The sequence below is a fragment of the Salvelinus sp. IW2-2015 genome, linkage group LG4q.1:29 (assembly GCF_002910315.2).
Source record: "Salvelinus sp. IW2-2015 linkage group LG4q.1:29, ASM291031v2, whole genome shotgun sequence".
NCBI classification, from domain to species: Eukaryota; Metazoa; Chordata; class Actinopteri; order Salmoniformes; family Salmonidae; genus Salvelinus; species Salvelinus sp. IW2-2015.
Window position 1 is genome coordinate 7964298 of NC_036842.1, and position 21142 is coordinate 7985439.

General features: G+C 42.8%; 2 protein-coding genes across 2 annotated transcripts in view; both read right to left on the minus strand.

Annotated features, from left to right (window-relative positions):
* Window positions 1-3110: 3110 nt before the first annotated feature.
* LOC111961351 (cyclin-dependent kinase 2-associated protein 1) lies at window positions 3111-5261 on the minus strand. The gene is made up of 4 exons (XM_023983544.1): window positions 5104-5261; window positions 4410-4513; window positions 4125-4251; window positions 3111-3970 (listed from the first exon to the last, which is right to left on the minus strand). Exons 1-4 carry the CDS (start codon window positions 5168-5170, stop codon window positions 3903-3905), a joined length of 366 nt encoding a protein of 121 aa, XP_023839312.1. The 5' UTR covers window positions 5171-5261; the 3' UTR covers window positions 3111-3902.
* A 1733-nt stretch (window positions 5262-6994) lies between these two features.
* The window catches only part of sbno1 (strawberry notch homolog 1 (Drosophila)), a 28344-nt gene continuing 14196 nt past the window's right edge, over window positions 6995-21142 (minus strand). The window contains 15 exon segments of the mRNA XM_070440953.1: window positions 6995-8920; window positions 9159-9352; window positions 9508-9722; window positions 10502-10588; window positions 10719-10813; window positions 11161-11307; window positions 11406-11480; window positions 15610-15709; window positions 15788-15859; window positions 15968-16080; window positions 16366-16501; window positions 17036-17167; window positions 19595-19764; window positions 19931-20119; window positions 20197-20394. Of these exon segments, the coding sequence (XP_070297054.1) occupies window positions 8778-8920; window positions 9159-9352; window positions 9508-9722; window positions 10502-10588; window positions 10719-10813; window positions 11161-11307; window positions 11406-11480; window positions 15610-15709; window positions 15788-15859; window positions 15968-16080; window positions 16366-16501; window positions 17036-17167; window positions 19595-19764; window positions 19931-20119; window positions 20197-20394 (2066 nt within the window). The 3' untranslated portion in view covers window positions 6995-8777.

Here is a 21142-nt window from a genome sequence, read left to right on the forward strand (position 1 = left end):
GTAATTCGTTACAGTTACTAGTTAGTTACCTGTCCAAATGTTAATCAGTAACGTGATTTTGAGATTATCCAAACTTGTGAAATCGGTATGTTACTAGATCCAACAGTGCAGTAGAATATCACATAAACACAATACAAATACACAAATAATCTACAAATGAGAGAACGAGTCCAATTAACAATCCAAATATAAATACGTGGTGTGTACAGACAGTATATAATTTGGAAAGAAAATGGTATGTACAGTAGTAGCTGTATTAGCTATTTCGAGAATACAATATATACATACACAACAGGGAGGGTGTGAGAGAGAGAGAGACATCCACATAAAGAGACGCACGTGCAATTATTGAACATTTTCTTGTCGTGAGGAAAATCTACAACATGGCGTCACAATCACAACACAATCATAACGATTGGGATCTATTTCACGCTGGGAAGATTTTTACATGACATGTACCCTGCACGTTCAGACTAATGCCCCATATGTAAGTCATTGAACGTCACCGCATAGGCTATTTTATGTACTGCTGTTTCCCCTCCCCTTGATTTAGCTAGCTAGCATAATWAGCTGTCAGTTGGTMTAGATAGCTTGCTCTCAGAGGTGTGCAGTTTTAACTTGCTTGTATAGATAAATAAACGAATATAAAAGCTAGGTTTTAGCCAAAGTATAAACAACTGTTTCACATCTCCACTTTGACATTGTTCCAAGATGTTACAGGGCAGAGGAACTGGCAAGTAGCCAGCTAGTGATGGCTGTTCAACAGTCTGAATGCCTGGAGATAGAAACTGTTTATGTCGTCTCTCTGTCCCAGCTCTGATGCACCTGTACCGTCTCTGTCTGCTAGATGGTAGCAGAGTGAACAGACAGTGGCTCAGGGCCTTGCCAAATTTCTTCAGCYACCCGAGGTTGAAGTGGTGCTGTTGCGCCTTCTTCACCACGGTGTCGGTGTGGTGGGACCATTTCAGGTCATCAGTGATGTGCATGCCAAGGAACTTTAAGCTTTTGACCTTCTCCACTGTGCCTGTTGATGTGGRYGGGGGYGTGCTCCCTCTTCTGTCCCTGTTGTCCACGATCAACTCCTTTTCGTTTTTTAGGTTGAGTGAGAGGTTATTTTCCTGGCACCAGTCCGCCAGCRTTATAACCTCCCAGTAGGCTGTCTTATCGTTGTTGTTGGTAAACAGGCTGTCATCAGCAAACTTGAAAATTTAGATGGTGTTGTGCGTAGCCACGCATTCATGGGTGAACAGGGAGTACAGGAGAGGGCTGATCATCAAATCAAATTTATTTATATAGCCCTTTGTACATCAGCTGATATCTCAAAGTGCTGTACAGAAACCCAGCCTAAAACCCCAAACAGCAAGCAATGCAGGTGTAGAAGCACGGTGGCTAGGAAAAACTCCCTAGAAAGGCCAAAACCTAGGAAGAAACCTAGAGAGGAACCAGGCTATGAGGGGTGATGGACCCATCATACAGCCCTGGGTCACCTTCTTGTTGAGGGTCAGTGTGATGGATGTGTTGTTTCCTACTCTCACCACCTGGGTTTGGCCTTCAGGAAATCTAGGACCCAGTTGCACAGGGAGCAAGCATTCTCACATAGGTATTCCTCTTGTCAAGGTGTGATACGGTGGTGTGCAGTGCAACAGCGATTGCGTCGTCCGTGGATCTGTTGGTAAGGTATGCAAATTGTAGTGGGTCTTTGGTGTTGGGCAAGGTGGAGGTAATATGGTCCTTGACTACCCTCTCAAAGCACTTTATGATGACAGAGGTGAGTGCTACGGGGCGATAGTCATTTAGTTCCGATACCTTAGCTTGCTTGGGTACAGGAAAAATGGTGGACATTTTGAAGCAAGTAGGGACAACAGACTGGGATAGGGAGAGGTTGAATATGTTCGTAAACACCCCAGACAGCTGGTCTGCACATGCCAAAAGGCCCAATGCAGCTGTTTTTCTATCATTTCTGGGTAACAATTAAGTACATAACTGTAATAGATGTATTAAAATTGACAAAAATAACTTTTTTAGCAAAAAACTATTTCTCAAGCAAGAATTTTGTTGACACTGTCTGGGAGTGGTCTGAGTGGGGAGGGAAAAACAGAAAAGTTGTTATTGGTTTAGGTTTGGAACTCTCTTTGTTATTTGTCGATAAACCAATTTACTACACRGTGATGTCACCGTGGAAAGCCGAAACTCCCGCCCATGCAAACCTGCTGATTACAAGGTCCTGTGTAGATTGTATTTCCCTGTATTATCAGGAAATAACACGGATCAATTTTCACACTTTTACAGTGTTAGTTTCATCAGCTGTTGTACAATATCATATATAACACAAGAAAAAATATTTTTAAAGAGGCATTAGAAGACAAAAAGGATCCATCTAACRCATTTAGTGTGTCATCATAGTGGTCTCTGACTTGTGGTCATAGAATTGCTTAGATGGAACAAACTTAAACTTCTCCTTTTTTCAATGATAAATTGAATGTCATTGAGAAAACRGAAAGGTGTCAATGTATTTTTTTTTTTACAAACATCCTTTCTGAAATTAAAGTATTCCAATAAGTAATCATCTAGTTTTTCAAAAGTATCTAATGTGATTACAATATTTTTGCTGGTAATGTAACTGATTGGTTAGTAAAAAATAAAAKATCAGATTACATGTAATCAGTTACTCCCCAACACAGTCTGCGATTGTAACATTGATAGCTACTGAATGTGTCTTACCTAGTTAAATCCCGTATTTATGATAAATACTCAAATGTCTCTCGGACCCATTATCCTAGACTACATCATGTATTTGTTCGTCACCAGTTCAAATAGTGCTTGTTTTAGTCTTGCTGTACAGGTTACGCAATGTTCAAGGAATGAATCACTGTAGATAAGACTAAATCATTGGGTCTGCTGTACTGCTATTGCCCAGATATCTCCATCATATTCCCTCTTTTCAACCAAGACTAGCTTTAACCTTACACGGACTGTCTACTATCTCAATATTGACCTTCTAATCTATTCAACTGGGGACATAGAACCTTACCTCTCAGGAGAAAAATATGGATTATGAGACCACTTGGATTATTTTAACACATTTTCACATTAATTTCAAAACAATGACATTTGTATTGAAAATACATTTTATTACACTGAGTAATAAATACATACAAAGATGCAAGTGTAACAGAGGTCAGTGTGCTGCTAACAGCTTAGCTTCCTCCACTGTCCGACTGCCCCATACTGGGCTAGAACCAGTGATCCTCTGCTTCTCAACGCACGTGACCGCCCTCCTTGTAAACGTGCAAACCGATTATTGAGCCATACAAAAAGGTACACCTTGGATGGCTCCATCGGCGACAATTCCAACTAGCTGTGGAGTGAGTTTACGGTATGTTCTTAACTCCTACATAAGAGCATATATCATTAATATCAAAAAAAGAACCTCAACATGAATGAACCAACGTATTTGGCACTTTTCTGTCCTTCACTTGTTCACCCGTGTGTTAAAAGGRTCTGGAATTCAGACCAAAGTCTATCAAAAAGAGTTAATCTCCTAAATCTAACCCTGTACAAACCATGCAATGTCGACAATTAAACAAAGGCCATGGTTGACCTGTACATTTGCATGCAAAAATCACTATTTGTTATAAATATGAAGACGGGAAAATGTGACCCCAAAAAGGGGCATGAAGAAAAAACAAATCCTTCTAATTCTGAATTCTATTCTGGTGTCCCCTCTCCCTCCCTTTCTCAAATCTTAACCTTTCAGAAACATTTTCTTGACCTTTTTAACCATCYCTTGATTTGAATTTGTATTCCTATTTTTAGAGGATGTGCCATGCAGTAGTCTTTTACATGGTGAGTGAGAGTGTTGGGTGTTGGTTCTTCTGCAGGAGAGGGTAATATTTCTGTAGCTAGGACCTGGCATTTCTCTCAGTCTCTGCCAAGCACTCCCGCACCAGTCCCCTGGCATGGATGATACCTTTGGGGAAGAGGACACACCAAAATGAACAGTCAATCACTGACTGATAACTCTCTAACCAAGTTAGGAATAGGACTATTGTATAGTCTAGAATATGCAGTTTGTTTCAACACACAATATAAGTATTGTATTAGTACAGAGGTTTCCACATTACCTCGTTTTAGTCTCTCCATGGCGCTCTTGCTGCCGGCGTAGGTGGGCCGGATCTCCTTCCCCAGCTCCTCGATGATGGCCAGCAGCTCTGAATACTTACTCTGGGGCAACTGGCTGCCGCTGGATCCCTGCACACAGGGACAGGAGAGAGACAGATTACCAAAGGAGATACAATTAATTTGTAACAATTTATTTCTAATAACATGGCAATTTTATTTCCTGCATTGTAGAAGTAGCAGACGCAATGTGGGTGTCTGTCGTTCTTTCGGTCTGTGAATTCCTGTACCTGTGAGAAGCCCAAGGAGGGCGGTGCGTAAACGTCATTCACCAGCGGCCTGTAGGACTGCAAAGTGGCCAAGTTGGCTGCAGACGGAGACTGGATGTTTCCAACTGTTGGGAGACAAATACAAACACATCTWGGGTCAAATATATTACAGTTAAGCAGATAGTATAAAACAGGAGGAAAATAAGTTAATACAAATTCTACATATTGCATGTTCACATCGCCAACAATGCCCACAGTTGTAGTGGGCATGTTCTTCCCAATGCAATAAGCGTTGTCAAACACTAGATGTCCTCGAAGGGTCATAAAATAATACCCTAGCAGATCAATCAACAGCTCCGCGAGAGAATATCATGGAGGAAGCGGAAAAGGGCTGACTTAAGAAGCCAAAGTGATAMATTTTTGTCACAATGTAACGATACCCTCCAGGACAGAATAGGACACAGAACGGGGATTATTTTTCGAAACATAAGGAATTTCACACCTCTGTCCTTGTTTAGACGATGCATATGAGGATGGGGCTTTTTTTACATTAGTAATAATGGCGGATATGAATTAGCCTAGCTCTCAGGATCTGACCCTATATATATAACTGGACAAAAACTACAGTCTTTCTGCAGGTATTCTCCGAAACCCCGGTTTTAACACTCGATTTAGCGGTTGGATGGTTGGATTTTAACCGATATTTTTCTCTTACCCTGGTTCCCGGAAGTTCCTGGAATGTGCTGGTGGACATTGGGTTTGTAAGACATTCCCAGAGACATAGTAAATTAAAGAAATAAATTTGACCCGAAATTCGGTGAAGCGTCTGTCTCTCACTTTTTGTTTACAGCAACGGCACCCGGCAAATATGGCCGTCACTTTATATTGACACCCACAATGCACATATTCTATCACCACAATAGTCAATTTGGGATAATCTGACCTAAAATGCTTCAAACAGATTTAAGTACATTTWAAAATATTCCTACATTTTATATTTAAAATTACATTAATAATTCACGTTGGTTTCCCCCCACCTTTCCTCTTTTTATTGAAATGCAGTGAATCCTCCAGCTACACAGAACACATGAGCAACTTTGTTGCCATATCTCTGGACCACGTGGAACTTACATTTTAGTCGAATTTCAAGCGTAATGGACCATGCAACTATTTCATGAACTTGAACATTTATTAATTTTTCTCAATTCCATTACTCCGGAAAACGAAATAGTCAAAAGTTTTAAACAATATAATTTGCCTATAAAAGCTCCTACAACATGTGATACTAGTGTGTGTAAAGTCTCGCCTATAAAGACCCAACCAGTTAAACTGATCCTCAGATGGTGACTCACGCAACAGTATTGCTTTTGCTCGGCAACACTTATTTATGCCTTTACTAGACTATGGGGATATTTTATATATGAATGCTTCCGCTCAGTGTTTGAGATCAATTGACACTCTTTACCATGGCACTTTGAGATTTATTTTAAACTTCAAAACCCTTACGCACCACTGCACTTTGTATACCAGAGTTGGCTGGCCTTCTCTAGTCACTCGTAGGCTCAGTCACTGGTATACTTTTATTTACAAAGCCATTTTGGGTKTACTACCTTTTWATTTRGRCATTTTTATTGTTCAGAAATGTGGTGGGTACTCTCTTCGTTCGCTGGACTTTATCCTGCTAACTGTTCCAAATGTCCGAACTGAATTTGGTAAAAGGGCTTTTATGTAGTCTGCGCCATCGTCTTAGAACACCTTACAAAATACTTTTAAACTGGAAGAACTTGTCCCGATTGGTGTTTTTAAATCACTGATGATGGATTTTGAGGGTGATTCCCTGACCTGTCAATGGTTTTCAATTTGCTGTTTTTGATTTTGTTATACTCTTGTGAATTCAATGGTTTTTACTAGATTACTTGCAGTTTTTCATGTTGTCTGTCTAATTTTTGTAATGACTTGGTGCTGCCTATCTTGGCCAGGACGCTCTTGAAAAAGAGATTTTAAATCTCAATGAGCCCTTCCTGGTTAAATAAATAAACTTATTGGTAGTAGACCACCACAGCAGAACGGAAGAGGATATGAAACAGAAAACAAACTACATTTAAGATAACCCGTCTTTGTCTGGGGAATGCATCCATTGTTCACACTTTCCCCTCCCAGAATATCCCTCTGCTCTAATTATTAACAGCAGAAATCTCCACTACAAGGCATGTGCACTGGGCTGTTATTTGGCCCGTGCTGATACGATGTAACGCCTCTCCAATTCGAGATGACGCGGTCAGTCTCTTGACCATTGGTGGGCCGGCAGCGGCCACGTTCTATGCCCCAATCATAATTTTCAGTGTCATTATCCATAGGAAGTTGTGGAAAAGTACAGACCCAAGTGATGGCCTGAGCTCTAAACACAAAAAAGTAGTGGGGGACATCATTGGCACAGAGTGATGATGCTTTAACAAACATGTCTTAGGCATTTATAATATGCTCCTTTCATTAATAGCTCTAAATCTTGTTATGACTACAGAGTACATACAGTGCATAATAAAAAGTTGAACAATAAGTATATACAAATATATATCAGGAATAAAAAATAAAAAAGTGAAACTGGATTCAAACTTTCTCCTTGGATTTATTGGTCATATGCAAGAGGTAGAAATCTTGCACTCAGTTAAATCATTTAATACAGATTATTTGTACAAATCAGTCCGAAGTGCAACTCGTGCAAGGATGAAACACTGTCCCAAGTGTTTAACAAACGACTATTTAAGCAAAAAACATCTTTCCAGATATGACAATATACACATTGGTATACCAAAAGGAGTATCCTAAACTCAACAGGCTGACCGTCATAACTTCTTACAGCACTYTAAACCAAGAAAAGCTTTTAGAAAGTCTTCAGCCCCCCCTGTGCATCATGTCTCAAGTGATGGAAAACTGAAATCAGATGTAAAATTAACAGAGGTCAAGCAGTAATGTTGCTGACTGGGGGAGAACGGARGTTAGATTCCAGTTCAGAATCAGTGAGGGAACAAGTGCCCAACCCCCAAAACCCAATGCCGCTGACCCCTAGGTACTTCATKGATATCTAAAGGATCAGATAGATATGAGTGAATATGCTAATGAGATCCACCTCATCCTCCAAGGTGCTATCGTTACCACATTGGATACACCTATCCAATCTACACCAGCACATACAGAAGGTAGAAGCGGTCGGTTTGGAATTCAGCAACAAACTCTTTCTTGAATACTAACTTGTACTGTAGCAGTATTAAACAGCTTGTATCGACAAACAAGATCTATGACCTTCCAAGTACAGTTGTATAATACCACTCCAGGATTGTTATCTGCTGTAGTTTGCCGTAGAGTTTGATAGTACAAGATGTTGAATCTGATGCCACATTAAAACAACCCGTTCCTGAAAATCTTTTGAATGCAGAGGAATTAATTTAGGAAAATAAACAGGTATTTTAAACCATGCACAGTCACAGTACTTAATAGTCAAGCTGTAAAAACAACTGCAGGTTTATGGGATACACCCATGTTTGATACACTTTTGTTAGTCAATGAAATTACACCCCATTAGCTATATGGTGCACAACGTACAGGTAGTGCGCCATCTAGGGAATAGGGTGGCATTTTCAATTCAGCGACAGTGAGAGTAGYTGTCATGCCTGAGACTTGAGTCATGAGTAATTACTCAAATGAGGCAAGAAAGCAGTTGGTGTGCGTAGTCATGCATCTCAGGTAGACAGATTAGAAAATGTCAGTTTGCTTGAAAAAAAAAAAAAAAAGGGTCACTGTAAAGCTTAACGAACCCCTGAGCACTGACCTGTCACCAGTAGAAAACAAAAACCTAGGTGACGCCCACCCCAGCTTTCAGTACAGAAGGCAGTGGTAGGAACAAGTCACCAACAGAAAGCACAGGGCACGTTTACAGAGCTTAGAGGGGGAGGAAAGAAAACAGAAAAACAGTCAGGCGTTATAATTATGCCTCTCTTCTCCACTGACATGCGTCCTCTCCCCCCTTTATCACCACAGCCTCTCCTAAATCTTCAGCTCTGAATCTCAGAGGAATATTATTCGTCAAGCTAACTCCTCTGGATGACAACAGGGAGACTGTCCCCTCTTTGGACATAAACCCTGAAATCTTAACACTGCCACCGCRGTTAAGCTACAGGGAGAACCACAACTCAGCGCTCGCAGCACCTCAGGAGGAACGGAGAAGGAGCTAGGGAGAATGGGGGGGGGTGCTGCTGCTGTCGTGCCACAGTGCGGAGGTGGAGATCCAGATAGAAATATAGTTGTATCCCATCAGGTCGGGTTAAGAACCCAGGGCTTAGAGGCAGAGATGGGGTCGGAGCCCATCAGGTCGGACTGRGTGATGAACCCATGCTATGTGTTGTGTACGTGGCTGAGGCTCTGAGGGTGCAGCTGCTGCCACTTCTGCTGCTGCTGAACAGCCAGTTGCTGAGACTGGTCAGATGACGACAGGATGTTGGTCAGAGGAGAGACGCAGTTCGCTGGAATGATCAGGCCTGGACACAAGAGACGGAAAGAGAGAGATAGGAAATAACCACATTTGCTAGCGTCCACGTAGTCCAACCTCATTTTAACAACTGTTCATTTAAAATKTCACTTGTTGGGGAGGAGAGGGAGCAGCTTCTACTTTGGTAGAATACTCCTCCGGTAAAATACATTAAAGGGAACAATTTCAAAAGCGAAAAAGAAAATATTCTGCCCAAAACTCTTCAAAGACTTCCAGCATCAACTTACCCACGATCCTCTGCCCGTCCTCTGTCCTGAGGCGGACGATTTGCATCTTRACATTGGTTCCGCTGACGGARGCCAGGACCCCCTCCACCTTGGTCCACACGCTGAGCACAGAGCCACACAGCACGTAGTACGTCCTGCAGCGCAGACCCACCTCACACTGCAGACCCACTGACGCCTTCTTACAGTTACCACGCCTGGAGGGAGGAGACAGGGTTTATAAACACACGATTCACCTCTTTCCTGACTAGTTCATACAACTATACTAGCAAAGCGCAAGACCGGATAGTGAACTTGATGACTCCGCCAAAACCACCACTACAACTTCAGTCATTGGAGAAACAGCACCTACCAGTATGCATGAGCGCAGATCTCAGCTGAAGACTTGTACTGGTCAATCCAGTGCTGTTTGGCRTCATCTGAGAGAACCTTTTTACACTTCTTCTTGATGTCAGCGTAGGCTTCCAGTTTAAGCTGTTTTCCCGTGTTAGGTCTATAGACCAGGAACAGCCTCTTCTTACTGTTCACCTCCTGCACCAAGATGGCCGTCTTCTTGTTGTTCCTTATCTAGGAATCAGCAAAATACAGCAGTGTTACAACTAGAGTTTTTTTGTTTTACAATGTTCTTAGATACATTTTATGGCACAAAAAAWATATACAAACGTAAGCAAGGTTTGAAATGATTGTGCTTTAGTCAAATATTATATACGTTTGGGCTTCTTGTGTCCAATTCAGTCTACAATTTGTATTTCTTTTTTGTAATTCTTAACCCCTTTTTTCTCTCCAATTTCGTGATTACGATCTTGTCTCATCGCTGCAACTCCCCAACATGCTCGGGAAAGGCGAAGGTCGAGTCATGCGTCCTCCGAAACATGACCTGCCAAGCTGCGCTTCTTAACACCCGCTCGCTTAACCCAGAAGCACCAATGTGTCGGAGGAAACACCGTTCACCTGACKACCGATGTCAGCCTGCAGGCGCTCGGCATGCCACAAGGAGTCGCTAGAGCACAATGAGCCAAGTAAAGCCCCCCCCCGGCCAAACCCTCGCCTAACCCGGACGACGCTGGGCCAATTGGTGCGCCGCCCTATGGGACTTGCGGTCACAGCCGGTTGTGTGGGATCGGATCCTAGGCTGTAGTGACGCCGCAACACTGCGATGCAGTGCCTTAGACTGCTGAGGCACTCAGGAAGCCCTACACATTTCGAATTACGTTCCGGCCACCTGACCAGCAGTTCAAGAAAAAAATTAATCTTCCCGTGGCTGAATCTAGTTGATGATCCCCGATGTAAGAGTTTGCCAAACTCAGTTGAGAAGACATGAAAAAGTCTTGTTGGTCTTTTGGTACCTGTACATARAAGCCATCATCTGGTCCACTCTGCTCGGCCCAGGCGTGGGTGGCATCCTCCCAGGACATGCCTCTCTCCACACTCACCTGACAGACAACAGAGACAGTATTTACAACATGGAAAATGGCTACCAGTCCATTGGAGATGTAAGATAAGAATTCCAGGTTAAACCAGTTTCTGTTGTCGCCTAGTGGGAAAAACAACGGCCAGTCGTACCGTGTAGAGCTCCACATGTCCTGAGGTGGAGTAACCTGGGGTCAGGAACTTCTTGGCTTCAATCTTCTTCACCTTCTCATCCCCAGAACCCAGGTCTACAAGACAAGATAAACACAGTTCTAATCAGTTGTATAATACTGCAGGTGTCATTCCCAGTATAGTCCCCCATTCCCAGTATAGTCCCTCATTCCCCAGTATAGTCCCCCCCCTCATTCCCAGTATAGTCCTCATTCCCAGTATAGTCCCTCATTCCCAGTATAGTCCCTCATTCCCAGTATAGTCCCTCATTCCCAGTATAGTCCTCATTCCCAGTATAGTCCCTCATTCCCAGTATAGTCCCTCATTCATCCCTCATTTACCAGTATAGTCCCTATTCCCAGTATAATCCCTCATTCATCCTGATTTAACAGAAGAAGAAAAAAAAGTTCCTCTCCAGTCTTACCCAGTATGCCCATGTCGTAGCGTCCGTTCTTCTTGGCGTTCTGTATGACAGCTGCCAGAGTGTCAGAGAAGTACTGGAACAGAGCGTTCTGCTCCTGCACTGCCATCCCTAGGATACGGTTCAGGAACTTCCCTATGTTATTGTAGTCTGGGAAGGAGAGGAAAAGTGTTTTGTACAGCAAGAACCGTACAATCTTAGACTTCCTATTGTAATCTGACAAGGCTTAAAGTTCGAGCCAGTCTCACCTTTGTCCAGAGACAGAATCCCTGATCGGTCCTCCACATTGATCAGACCCACTCCGATCAACCCATGACGGATCTCTGCCAGAGAACAGGATGAAGACCAGATCACGTCAGATGAAAGTAAGACCACAGCCACACACCAGATAGTTTTTGGGCTGAGTTAACCTGAGTCATTCAAGTGTGGATAATAGACACTATGAAAGAATCCCCAGTATCAAGCAGGAGAATGCAATTTCCCCTGGCTCAAAATAGGGATGGGCAATTCCACAATAGCAGAATGAKGCCGAGACTCCGCATCAARGACTACCTTCAACAATTTCCACTGGAAAAACGTACAAAAAGAAATGCACTTTAAGTAGTGTTGTCAMGATACCAACGTTTTACTATTGATATGATACCAGGCCAAGTATCACGATACCGAGTAGTATCACGATCCCACGGACACGTGTTCCCATTTTGTCAACGTTATGTGCATTTGCCACACAAAAATCTTGTCACTGATATTCACACAATACAACACATATTGAATTAACKTCACACTGTATAATAGAATACTGCAAAGAATCGCTGATTTGCTCATATTTGCAAAGGCCTACCTGTGATTTGTCTGGAAGATTATACATAACGATCTGCATGTCATTGTGGCAATAAGGGGAAAACACTGCATGAACCCTTCTTTACTCTTCAGTTAACAGACACACTCAGTCTCCCTCTCTCCCACAAACACACTGCTCTCGCCCAAATGTCAAGTCACCAAAACAGAATTTAAGGCGTACCAGAAAYACACAGAACAAAAATAAAAACGCAACAATTTCAAAGATTTTAGTGAGTTACAGCGCATATTCGGAGAATCAGTCAATTGAAATAAATTCATTAGGCCCTAATCTATGGATTTCACATGACTGGGAATACAGATATGCATCTGTTGCTCACAGATACATAAAAGTAGTGGCGTGGATCAGAAAAATCAGTCAGTATCTGGTGTGACCACCATTTGCCTCATGCAGCACAACATTTCCTTCACATAGTTGATTAGGGTGTTGATTGTGGCCTATGGAATGTTGTCCCACTCTTCAATAGCTGTGCGAAGTTGCTGGATACTGGTGGAAACTGGAACACGCAGTCATAGACATTGATCCAGAGCATCCAAAACATGCTCAACGGGTGACATATTTGGTGAGCATGCAGGCCATGGAAGAACTGGGACATTTCCAGCTTCCAGGAATTGTGTACAGATCCTTTGCGACATGGGGCTGTGCATTATGTGGCAATATGGTGATTGCAACAGAACGACAATGGGCCTCAGGATCTCGTCATGGTATCTCCGTGCATTCAAATTGCCATCAATAAAATGCAATTGTGTTCATTGTCTAACTTATGCCTTGCCCCATGGTGGCAGTGGGGCTCTCTGTTCACAACGTTGACGTCAGCAAATCACTCACCCAGACAACGCAGTACATGCCGTCTGCCATCTGCCCGGTATAGTTGAAACTGGGACTCATCCTTAAAGAGCACAAACTGGAGAAGGTGAGCATTTTCCCTCTGAAGTCGGTTACAACGCCGAACTGCAGTCAGACGACGAGCACGCAGATGAGCTTCCCTGATTTGGTTTGACAGTTTTTGCATAAATTATTTCGGTTGTGAAAACTGACAGTTTCATCATCTGTCCGGGTGGCTGGTCTTAGAAAATCCAGCAGGTGAAGAAGCCAGATGTGGAGCTCCTGGGCTGGCGTGGTTACACGTGATCTACAGTTGAGGCCGGTTGGACGCACTGCCAAATTCTCTAAAACGACACAGCTTTACTATAAAGCTGTAAGCATGTCTGTCGCGAACCTGTGCTCTATTTTTCCTCTCGGTCACTCAGGCTGCGTGACAGCAAACTTGCAAAGCATACTCAGACTGGCCTATGCGATTGGTTATACCAGGTGATGAAATTATACAAATGTATCAACTTTGATCACTCTGCGCGCTGCACCAATCTATCAAATGCACGTATCCCCCACCCGCCRTCACGGCCAAATTACAGTACCAGTCAAAAGTTCGGACACACCTACTCATTCAAGGGTTTTTCTATATTTTACTATTTTCTACATTGTAGAATAATAGAGAAGACATCAAAACTTTGAAATAACACATGGAATACGGAAGCGCAAACCAGAAGGGATGGCATATCGCTGCAGAATGCTGTGGTAGCCATACTGGTTAAGTGTGCCTTGAATTCTAAATAAATCAGACTGTGTCACCAGCATAGCACCTCCAGAGCATCATACCTCCTCCATGCTTCACGGTGGGAAACACACATGCGGAGATCATCCGTTCACCTTCTCTGGGTCTCACAAAGACATGGCGGTTAGAACCAAAAATCTCAAATTTGGACTYATCAGACCAAAGGCCAGATTTACACTGGTCTAATGTCCAGTGTTCGTGTTTCTTAGCATCCTTTAGTAGTGGTTTCTTTGCAGCAWTTCAACCATGAAGGCCTGATTCACAGTCTCCTCTGAACAGTTGATGTTGAGATGTGTCTTGTTACTTGAACTCTGAAGCATTTATTTGGGTTGCAATCTGAGGTGCAGTTTACTCCAATGAACTCATCCTCTGCAGCAGAGGTAACTCTGGGTCTTCCTTTCTTGTGGCGGTCCTCATGAGAGCCAGTTTCATCCTGTCTCTTATACACATCTAGATGTGTATAAGAGACAGGTGCTTGCCTACGGAGCTGTGAGGGGAACGGCACCTCCGTACCTTCAGGCTCTGATCAGGCCCTACACCCAAACAAGGGCACTGCGTTCATCCACCTCTGGCCTGCTCGCCTCCCTACCTCTGAGGAAGTACAGTTCCCGCTCAGCCCAGTCAAAACTGTTTGCTGCTCTGGCACCCCAATGGTGGAACAAACTCCCTCACGACGCCAGGTCAGCGGAGTCAATCACCACCTTCCGGAGACACCTGAAACCCCACCTCTTTAAGGAATACCTAGGATAGGATAAAGTAATCCTTCTAACCCCCCCCCCCCTTAAAAGAGTTAGATGCACTATTGTAAAGTGGTTGTTCCACTGGATATCATAAGGTGAATGCACCAATTTGTAAGTCGCTCTGGATAAGAGCGTCTGCTAAATGACTTAAATGTAAATGTAACAAGGCACACCTGTTAATTTAAATGCATTCCAGGTAACTACCTCATGAAGCTGGTTGAGAGAATGCCAAGAGTGTGCAAAGCTGTCATCAAGGCAAAGGGTGGCTACTTTGAAGAACCTGAAGTTTAAAATATAAAGTTTGTTGAACACTTCTTTGGTTACTACATGATTTCATGTGTTATTTCATAGTTTTGTGCGGACGAAGAGAAACAGGTGAGCGATGGCTGGTAGGGGATGTGGCTGGTAGGGGATATGGCTGGCTCATTACACGGGAGATGTGCATGAACTTGAAATACATTATTGGACTYGCGCATGCATACAAGAGACTGGATGTTGTTGCTTAAAATGTATAAACAAAAAAACTGGACTACATAAACCTTATATAACCGGCGCWAGCCGGTTCTTTAGATCAGTAGGGCTGAAAAATGTGGTAGTATCATATGAAACGGTACTACGGTATTCTAAAATGATGTTATCATAACGTTTTGGTACCGTGATATGTGGCATCTATAGACAAAGGTCTCAATGCAATATTTTCCAKACTAGGTAGCTATTGTCCAATAAACATTCACGTGGGCGTGTTCTGGCAAATAAATGCATACAAAACAGTCAAGAATATTCGTATTTTAACAAAACTTGGTAAACATGTTGCACACRCTGTCAAGACTACATATGCAAGAACATTCATATCGACCAGAGTGGCGCTATAACGGGCACATGTTTATGTCTCGTGATCTGTTTGACTCAGAATGATGAAATTTGGCACACATGCTYAGGGATAWGAGTCTAGCTAACCCACGCAATCTCAGACAACATTGGCCTGAATTTGACAAAAACTTGGGTGAATGACACGTCTTGCCATAGAGATYCTTCAATTACAATTTTTTTGTGATTGCCCCAAGGCTGCATCATTAGTGGGGGACAGCATTTTTACTGTTGCCTTGTTTAACTTGCCAATTATTGGGTTTTGTTTGGTATACATYTTAAAGTTAACATCTGAGTCTTAGCATCATTCTGTTACCAAGGAATTGCCCGGACATAAATCCTATGACTGGACAGATCTTGAAATACAGACACACCTTTGTAGAAATCCCCTTCGAAGTCCGAAGGAGGATTCACTAACGGAGAGTCCAGGTTGACAATAGACTTCATCACGATCTCCAGTGCATTTCTGCCATACTGTGGAGTGGAGCAGAAAGTTAGAAACTGAACCCTACACACACACACAGCGTGTTCCTATGTGGTGTATCTACTTACTTTGTTGTCGAAGTTGAACCTGCTGAGATCTCTTGTCTCTGTTGCTCTTCTGTCTCCATGCGTGAGGGCACCCTGTGGAATACACAGATCACATGTAGCATCAGCAGCCAAACATGGGGGATAATGTCCATATTTTCAACTAGTCAGCTCAATTGAACCACTGACAGGACAGGTTCTTACCAGGCTCTCCAGTCTCTTGGCCACAATGGAGGCAAACCTCTGTTCCCCAGCCAGCTCAGAGATGAGGAACACGTACTCTGGAGCCGTCACCTGGTTAGACCTGTGGGTCCTCCCTGAGAGAGAGGGAACGAGATGTCAGACAATGGTAGCATTGAGCAGAACACACATTGCATTATTCTAAATACCTACATACCTACTATTCCCATAGTAACAGAGTGGAAACCCYCAGAGACATGCCAGGTAAATTAAGTAAAATAAGCCACATTATTGAGAGACAAGTAAATCCCACAAGACTAGAGTGAAGACAGATTTGTATTTCTATAGCATTTTTCACAAAAGTCTCAGTGCTTCAGATTGTATGGGAGTAATGAAACCACAGCCAGAGAAATATTTCTCACCAAACTGCTGTATGGCTCTGTCTGCACTCCAGGGCAGCTCCAGGGTCATGTGGACCCTCCTCCTCTGGTTCTTCACCCGCCGGTCAGCCTGCAGGGAGATACCGGAGCTAGCCGCCTCCGAGATGATGGCTATGTTCTGGAGAGGGAGGAGAACAAGGTTAGGAATGGTTCTGTGCTATGGTTTGTGAACAATATATTCAACTGATGCTATATATTTGTGACTCAAACAAGGAGACTGAGCMACAACCTACATTTCTCAAGTCATTGTGCTTGTACCCCTCGCCTAAGACAGAATTATGGTGTATTACTTTTCCCTCCTCCCATGTCCTTCTCTCAGGTAGCCTAGCATATAGAGAAGTTGGCTCGGGGCTTTACCTCTCATAGCAGTACGGCATCCCTGGAGCAAATTAGGGTTAAGTGCCTTGCCCAAGGGCACAGAGATCATTCACCAGTAATTGAAAGGTCAATGGTAAAAAAAAACCCAGAGCAAACAAGGTATATTAAAAAAAATCTGCCAATGTGCCCTTGAGCAAGGCACTTAACTCTAATTTGCTACAGGGGCACCATACTACTATGGCTGACCCTGTAAAACACCACATTTCACTGCACCTACACGGTGTGTGACAATTAAACATTTGTTTCTCCCATTTCTCTCCCAGTCCTCCCTTACTTTCTCTCCGTCCATGAACCTCTGTTTCTCTGTGAGGTTGAGGATCTCCACAGGAACATCCAATTCAGAGCGTGACTCGTAAGAGATGCTGCCGTCGTCGTTACTGACCACCCGACCTTTACGGCCTGTCATCTGGAATACGGCAGAGACAATGTGGGAACAAAACAAAAAGGATAAAAAGAAACGTAAAGATAGTGAAAAAGGTCCAAATGTTGCTACCTACATTCTGGTTAGCGTTGTGAAGCATAAACAAAATAAACATGGAACACGTTGACACACACCAAAAGCTGGGACTCAGATCTTGAGGATGTATTATTTGCCTCCCTGYGACCTACTGTTATTCATCACCAGCCCCAAGCGTCAACATTTCTATTTTACACAACGTTTACACCAAACATCTTACAAGGTAAGCTTCTATTTGGACTGTGTTGGAGCTAATGCTACATGGGGCGTATCAAATTAATCCTTACTAGCCTATTGCCAATGTCATCTGATGATGTAGGACTTAAATGGCAACATCGAGTGACCATCTTCGCGCATCAAAAATATGACGTCGCCTGCTTACGCGCTGTAGGCATCTATTACACAGGGGACTGGCTACTATGGCACCTTGACAGTCTTGTAGCCAATGATAAACTTTCCAGGGATATTCCGTTGACCTGGGTGGGACAAAGCAAGGCCTAGAACCTTTTACGCGCAATGCAAACTATTGCTACCTGGCTCAGAGACGAGACGCACCCAGGACACTACATTGTAAACAGATTTCATCTCTTTAGCATACTGGATCCACTTTAAGACTTTTTATAGCCAATTTATTTTTTAGAAGTCGTCTGCTTTTTGTGCTTTGTATTTAGTTTACATAGGCCCATGTAACAAGTAATTTCAATGTTAGACAACTACTTTGGAATTATATATTTTTMATATTAGTTCACTGTCTGCTGTTCTAACTTCAATCCTTGTAACTTGAGAGGCCACTTAACTYATGGCCATTTGTGGTTCTCAMCTCTGCCTTGGTCTCCAAAGTGTTACTGTTTGCATTGTGTGTGTGCTTCACACCTATGTGAGTCGCTTGGGGTTTGGTGTTTTAGTTTAAAGTAGTCGTTTCACAAATTTAGTCAACTGTAATTCTGTGTGTCTTACAACAATACATCCCTTTATTTTATTCACCACAGAGCAGAGGATTTGGATGATAACGTTTGGGAGCCACCCCTTCACAGCAAGCGCCCCCGCCTGTCAAAGTMTTCACCCCCCCACTGCCATGTCAATCACTCTGTCTGATGGTTCTACATTCACTTTTCATAGACCTCTTGAAAAAGGAAATMGAATGAATGGTGCCACAAGCCCCTAACAGAATCGATTTCCCAAAGACCAAGGTAAACGACATGACAAAGACAGCGGAGAGGGGGACCATACGTTGGATCAAGACTAACAAACTGCTTTTTGTGAAATGGAAGGACACTAGGGAATTAACCATGCTCACCACACAGCATAAGGCATTCAATAACGACCCTCAAGGAGGGTGAAAATTGCCAATGGGGCACGGGTGAGGACGAATGTCCCTATTCCTGTGAAGGACTACAATGCCAGCATGGGGGGTGTCAACCTATCTGATGCTCTGATGTAGGCTACTACCAGGTCCTCTAAGACCAGAAAGTGGGTTAAGACTTTTTTTTAACCACAAGAGCGTACAAAGCTGTCATGAAGGCAAAGGCTGGCTACTTTGAAGAATCTAAAATATATTTTGATTTGTTTTACACTTTTTTGGTTAATACATGATTAAATGCGTGTTATTTCATAGTTGACGTCTTCACTATTTTTCCACAACGTAGAAAATAGTACAAATAAAGAAAAACCCTTGAATGAGTAGGTGTGTCTTAACTTTTGGTGTTGTTGTTGGTGTTGGTGTTGTAGAAATTACATTGTTTATAGTGAACAATAACGTTTAGGCACATCCAGTGTGCAAAAACAGTGCAATTACCATAGTCGGACACTTTGGAGAGGTTGAAAGGACACTTGAATGTAACCTGGATACCCCATAACACCACCACGTTTGAATGAGGTTGATACGGTAGAGATTGTGTTTTTATACTAAACAAATAGCATTTAGGGATTGCAAACGTGTAATAGCACTGGAATTATCTAATTTACAGACATATGCCACTTTGGAGAGGTTTAGGGACACTTGGAAATGTCCCGTGACCACACCTGACTTACTAAAACATCTGCCCATWTCTAGTTAGGTTTATCAATCCCATTTTTTCCCCCTGCGATTGTTCACATGTTGTGGAAGCCATCTGATGTGTATCCAGCTCTAGTCATCAATAATTCACACACAAAGATGAAATATAAAGTTGTGTGTGCTTCATCTTGTGTATTTGAACTATGTAACTCCTATCTTCTGATCATTTACTCAATCTCCCAGATGTCTTCCTTCCAAATACACCATGTTTTTGCATGTCAGAATCATGTAATTACACAGGAATAGCAGTTACTTTTGGGTATGTCTATTTAGGCGGAAATCTACATTTTGCCATTACATCTAAGAGGTTAACCCGTTACCTCAGCCACATTGTCCGGTCCTCCCAGCTCGTCTATGAGTTCATCCAGAGTGTTGGGGGGTAGATCCTGAGCCAGCTTCTCCAGCTGGTCCAACAGATCTCTCTTCATCTGCTGAGCATCTTCCACAGCATCCTGACTGGTCATACAGCTGTCATCTGCCTCTACCTTGGCTGATGGAGGGATTAGAGGGAGAGAAGGTAAAAATTACTTTAAAAAAAAAAAGTGTTGAATATCTTCATCTGCTCATCCTGACTGGTTATACAACCCTAACTCATGCTTTAGAAAATACATAGATGGCAAAAGGGGATTTGCACAGCAGTTCGACACGACACTCACCTATGGCAGGTGTGCTGGAGGTCTTGACTATGGGGGTGGTGAAAGCAGGCCTGATGGAGCCCAGACCAGAGGCTAACAAGGCACTGTGGATAGAGTCTGGGTCAATGCTCTTCTTCTTCTTTGTCTTTTTTTTATTCATCTTCTCCTTGCCTTTCTTCGCCTCTTTCCTCTTTCCAGACAGCCAGGGGTCTAAAAGAGGCAGAAAGTATAAGACAATGTTCGGTAGTAATCAAAMGTCTTAAATATCATCAATCTCCCTYGCTCACCATCCTCCTCATCCTCGCTGGAATCATCCTTGAAGGGGTTGAAGTCATCATCATCTTCTCCCGAGCTGACCGACTTGAAGCTGTCGTCACTCTCCGCATCATCCTTATCAGACTCCTCCGATTCGCTGTCGTCAGAGCTGCTCCCCGACAGACCACCAGACTTTCTCTTCCGCTTCTCTGGTTTCTTTATCTCAGCACCTGCTGGGAGAGAGGGAACATTACCAATTGGTAAACAGCCAAAACACTTAGTCTCCCACAATAAGGCCTTTTTAAAGATTCACTTCTCATATGTGGAACAGTAAGCCAGAACATTACATAAAACACCTAGGATGAGTCACAGGTTCAATGCAAAAACAGTGTTGGAGAAAAGTAAAAGTGCAATATGTGCCATGTAAAAAAGCTAACGTTTAAGTTCCTTGCTCAGAACATGAGAACATATGAAAGCTGGTGATTCCTTTTAACATGAGTCTTCAATATTCCCAGTTAATAAGTTTTAGGTTGTAGTTATTATAGGAATTATAGGACTATTTATTTATATTTCATATACTTTTGACTATTGGATGTTCTTATAGACACTATAGTATTGCCAGCCTAATCTCGGGAGTTGATAGGCTTGAAGTCATAAACAGTGCAATGCTTGAAGCACAGTGAAGACCTGCTGGCAAACGCAGGAAAGTGCTGTTTGAATGAATGCTTACGAGCATGCTGCTGCCTACCACCGCTCAATCAAATCAGACTTAATTATAATAAACACACAGAAAGAGCCGTAGGTCATTAATATGGTCAAATCCGGAAACTATCATTTCGAAAACAAAACGTTTATTCTTTCAGTGAAATACGGAACCGTTCTGTATTTTATCGAACGGGTGGCATCCATAAGTCTAAATATTGCTGTTACATTGCACAACCTTCAATGTTATGTCATAATTATGTAAAATTCTGGCAA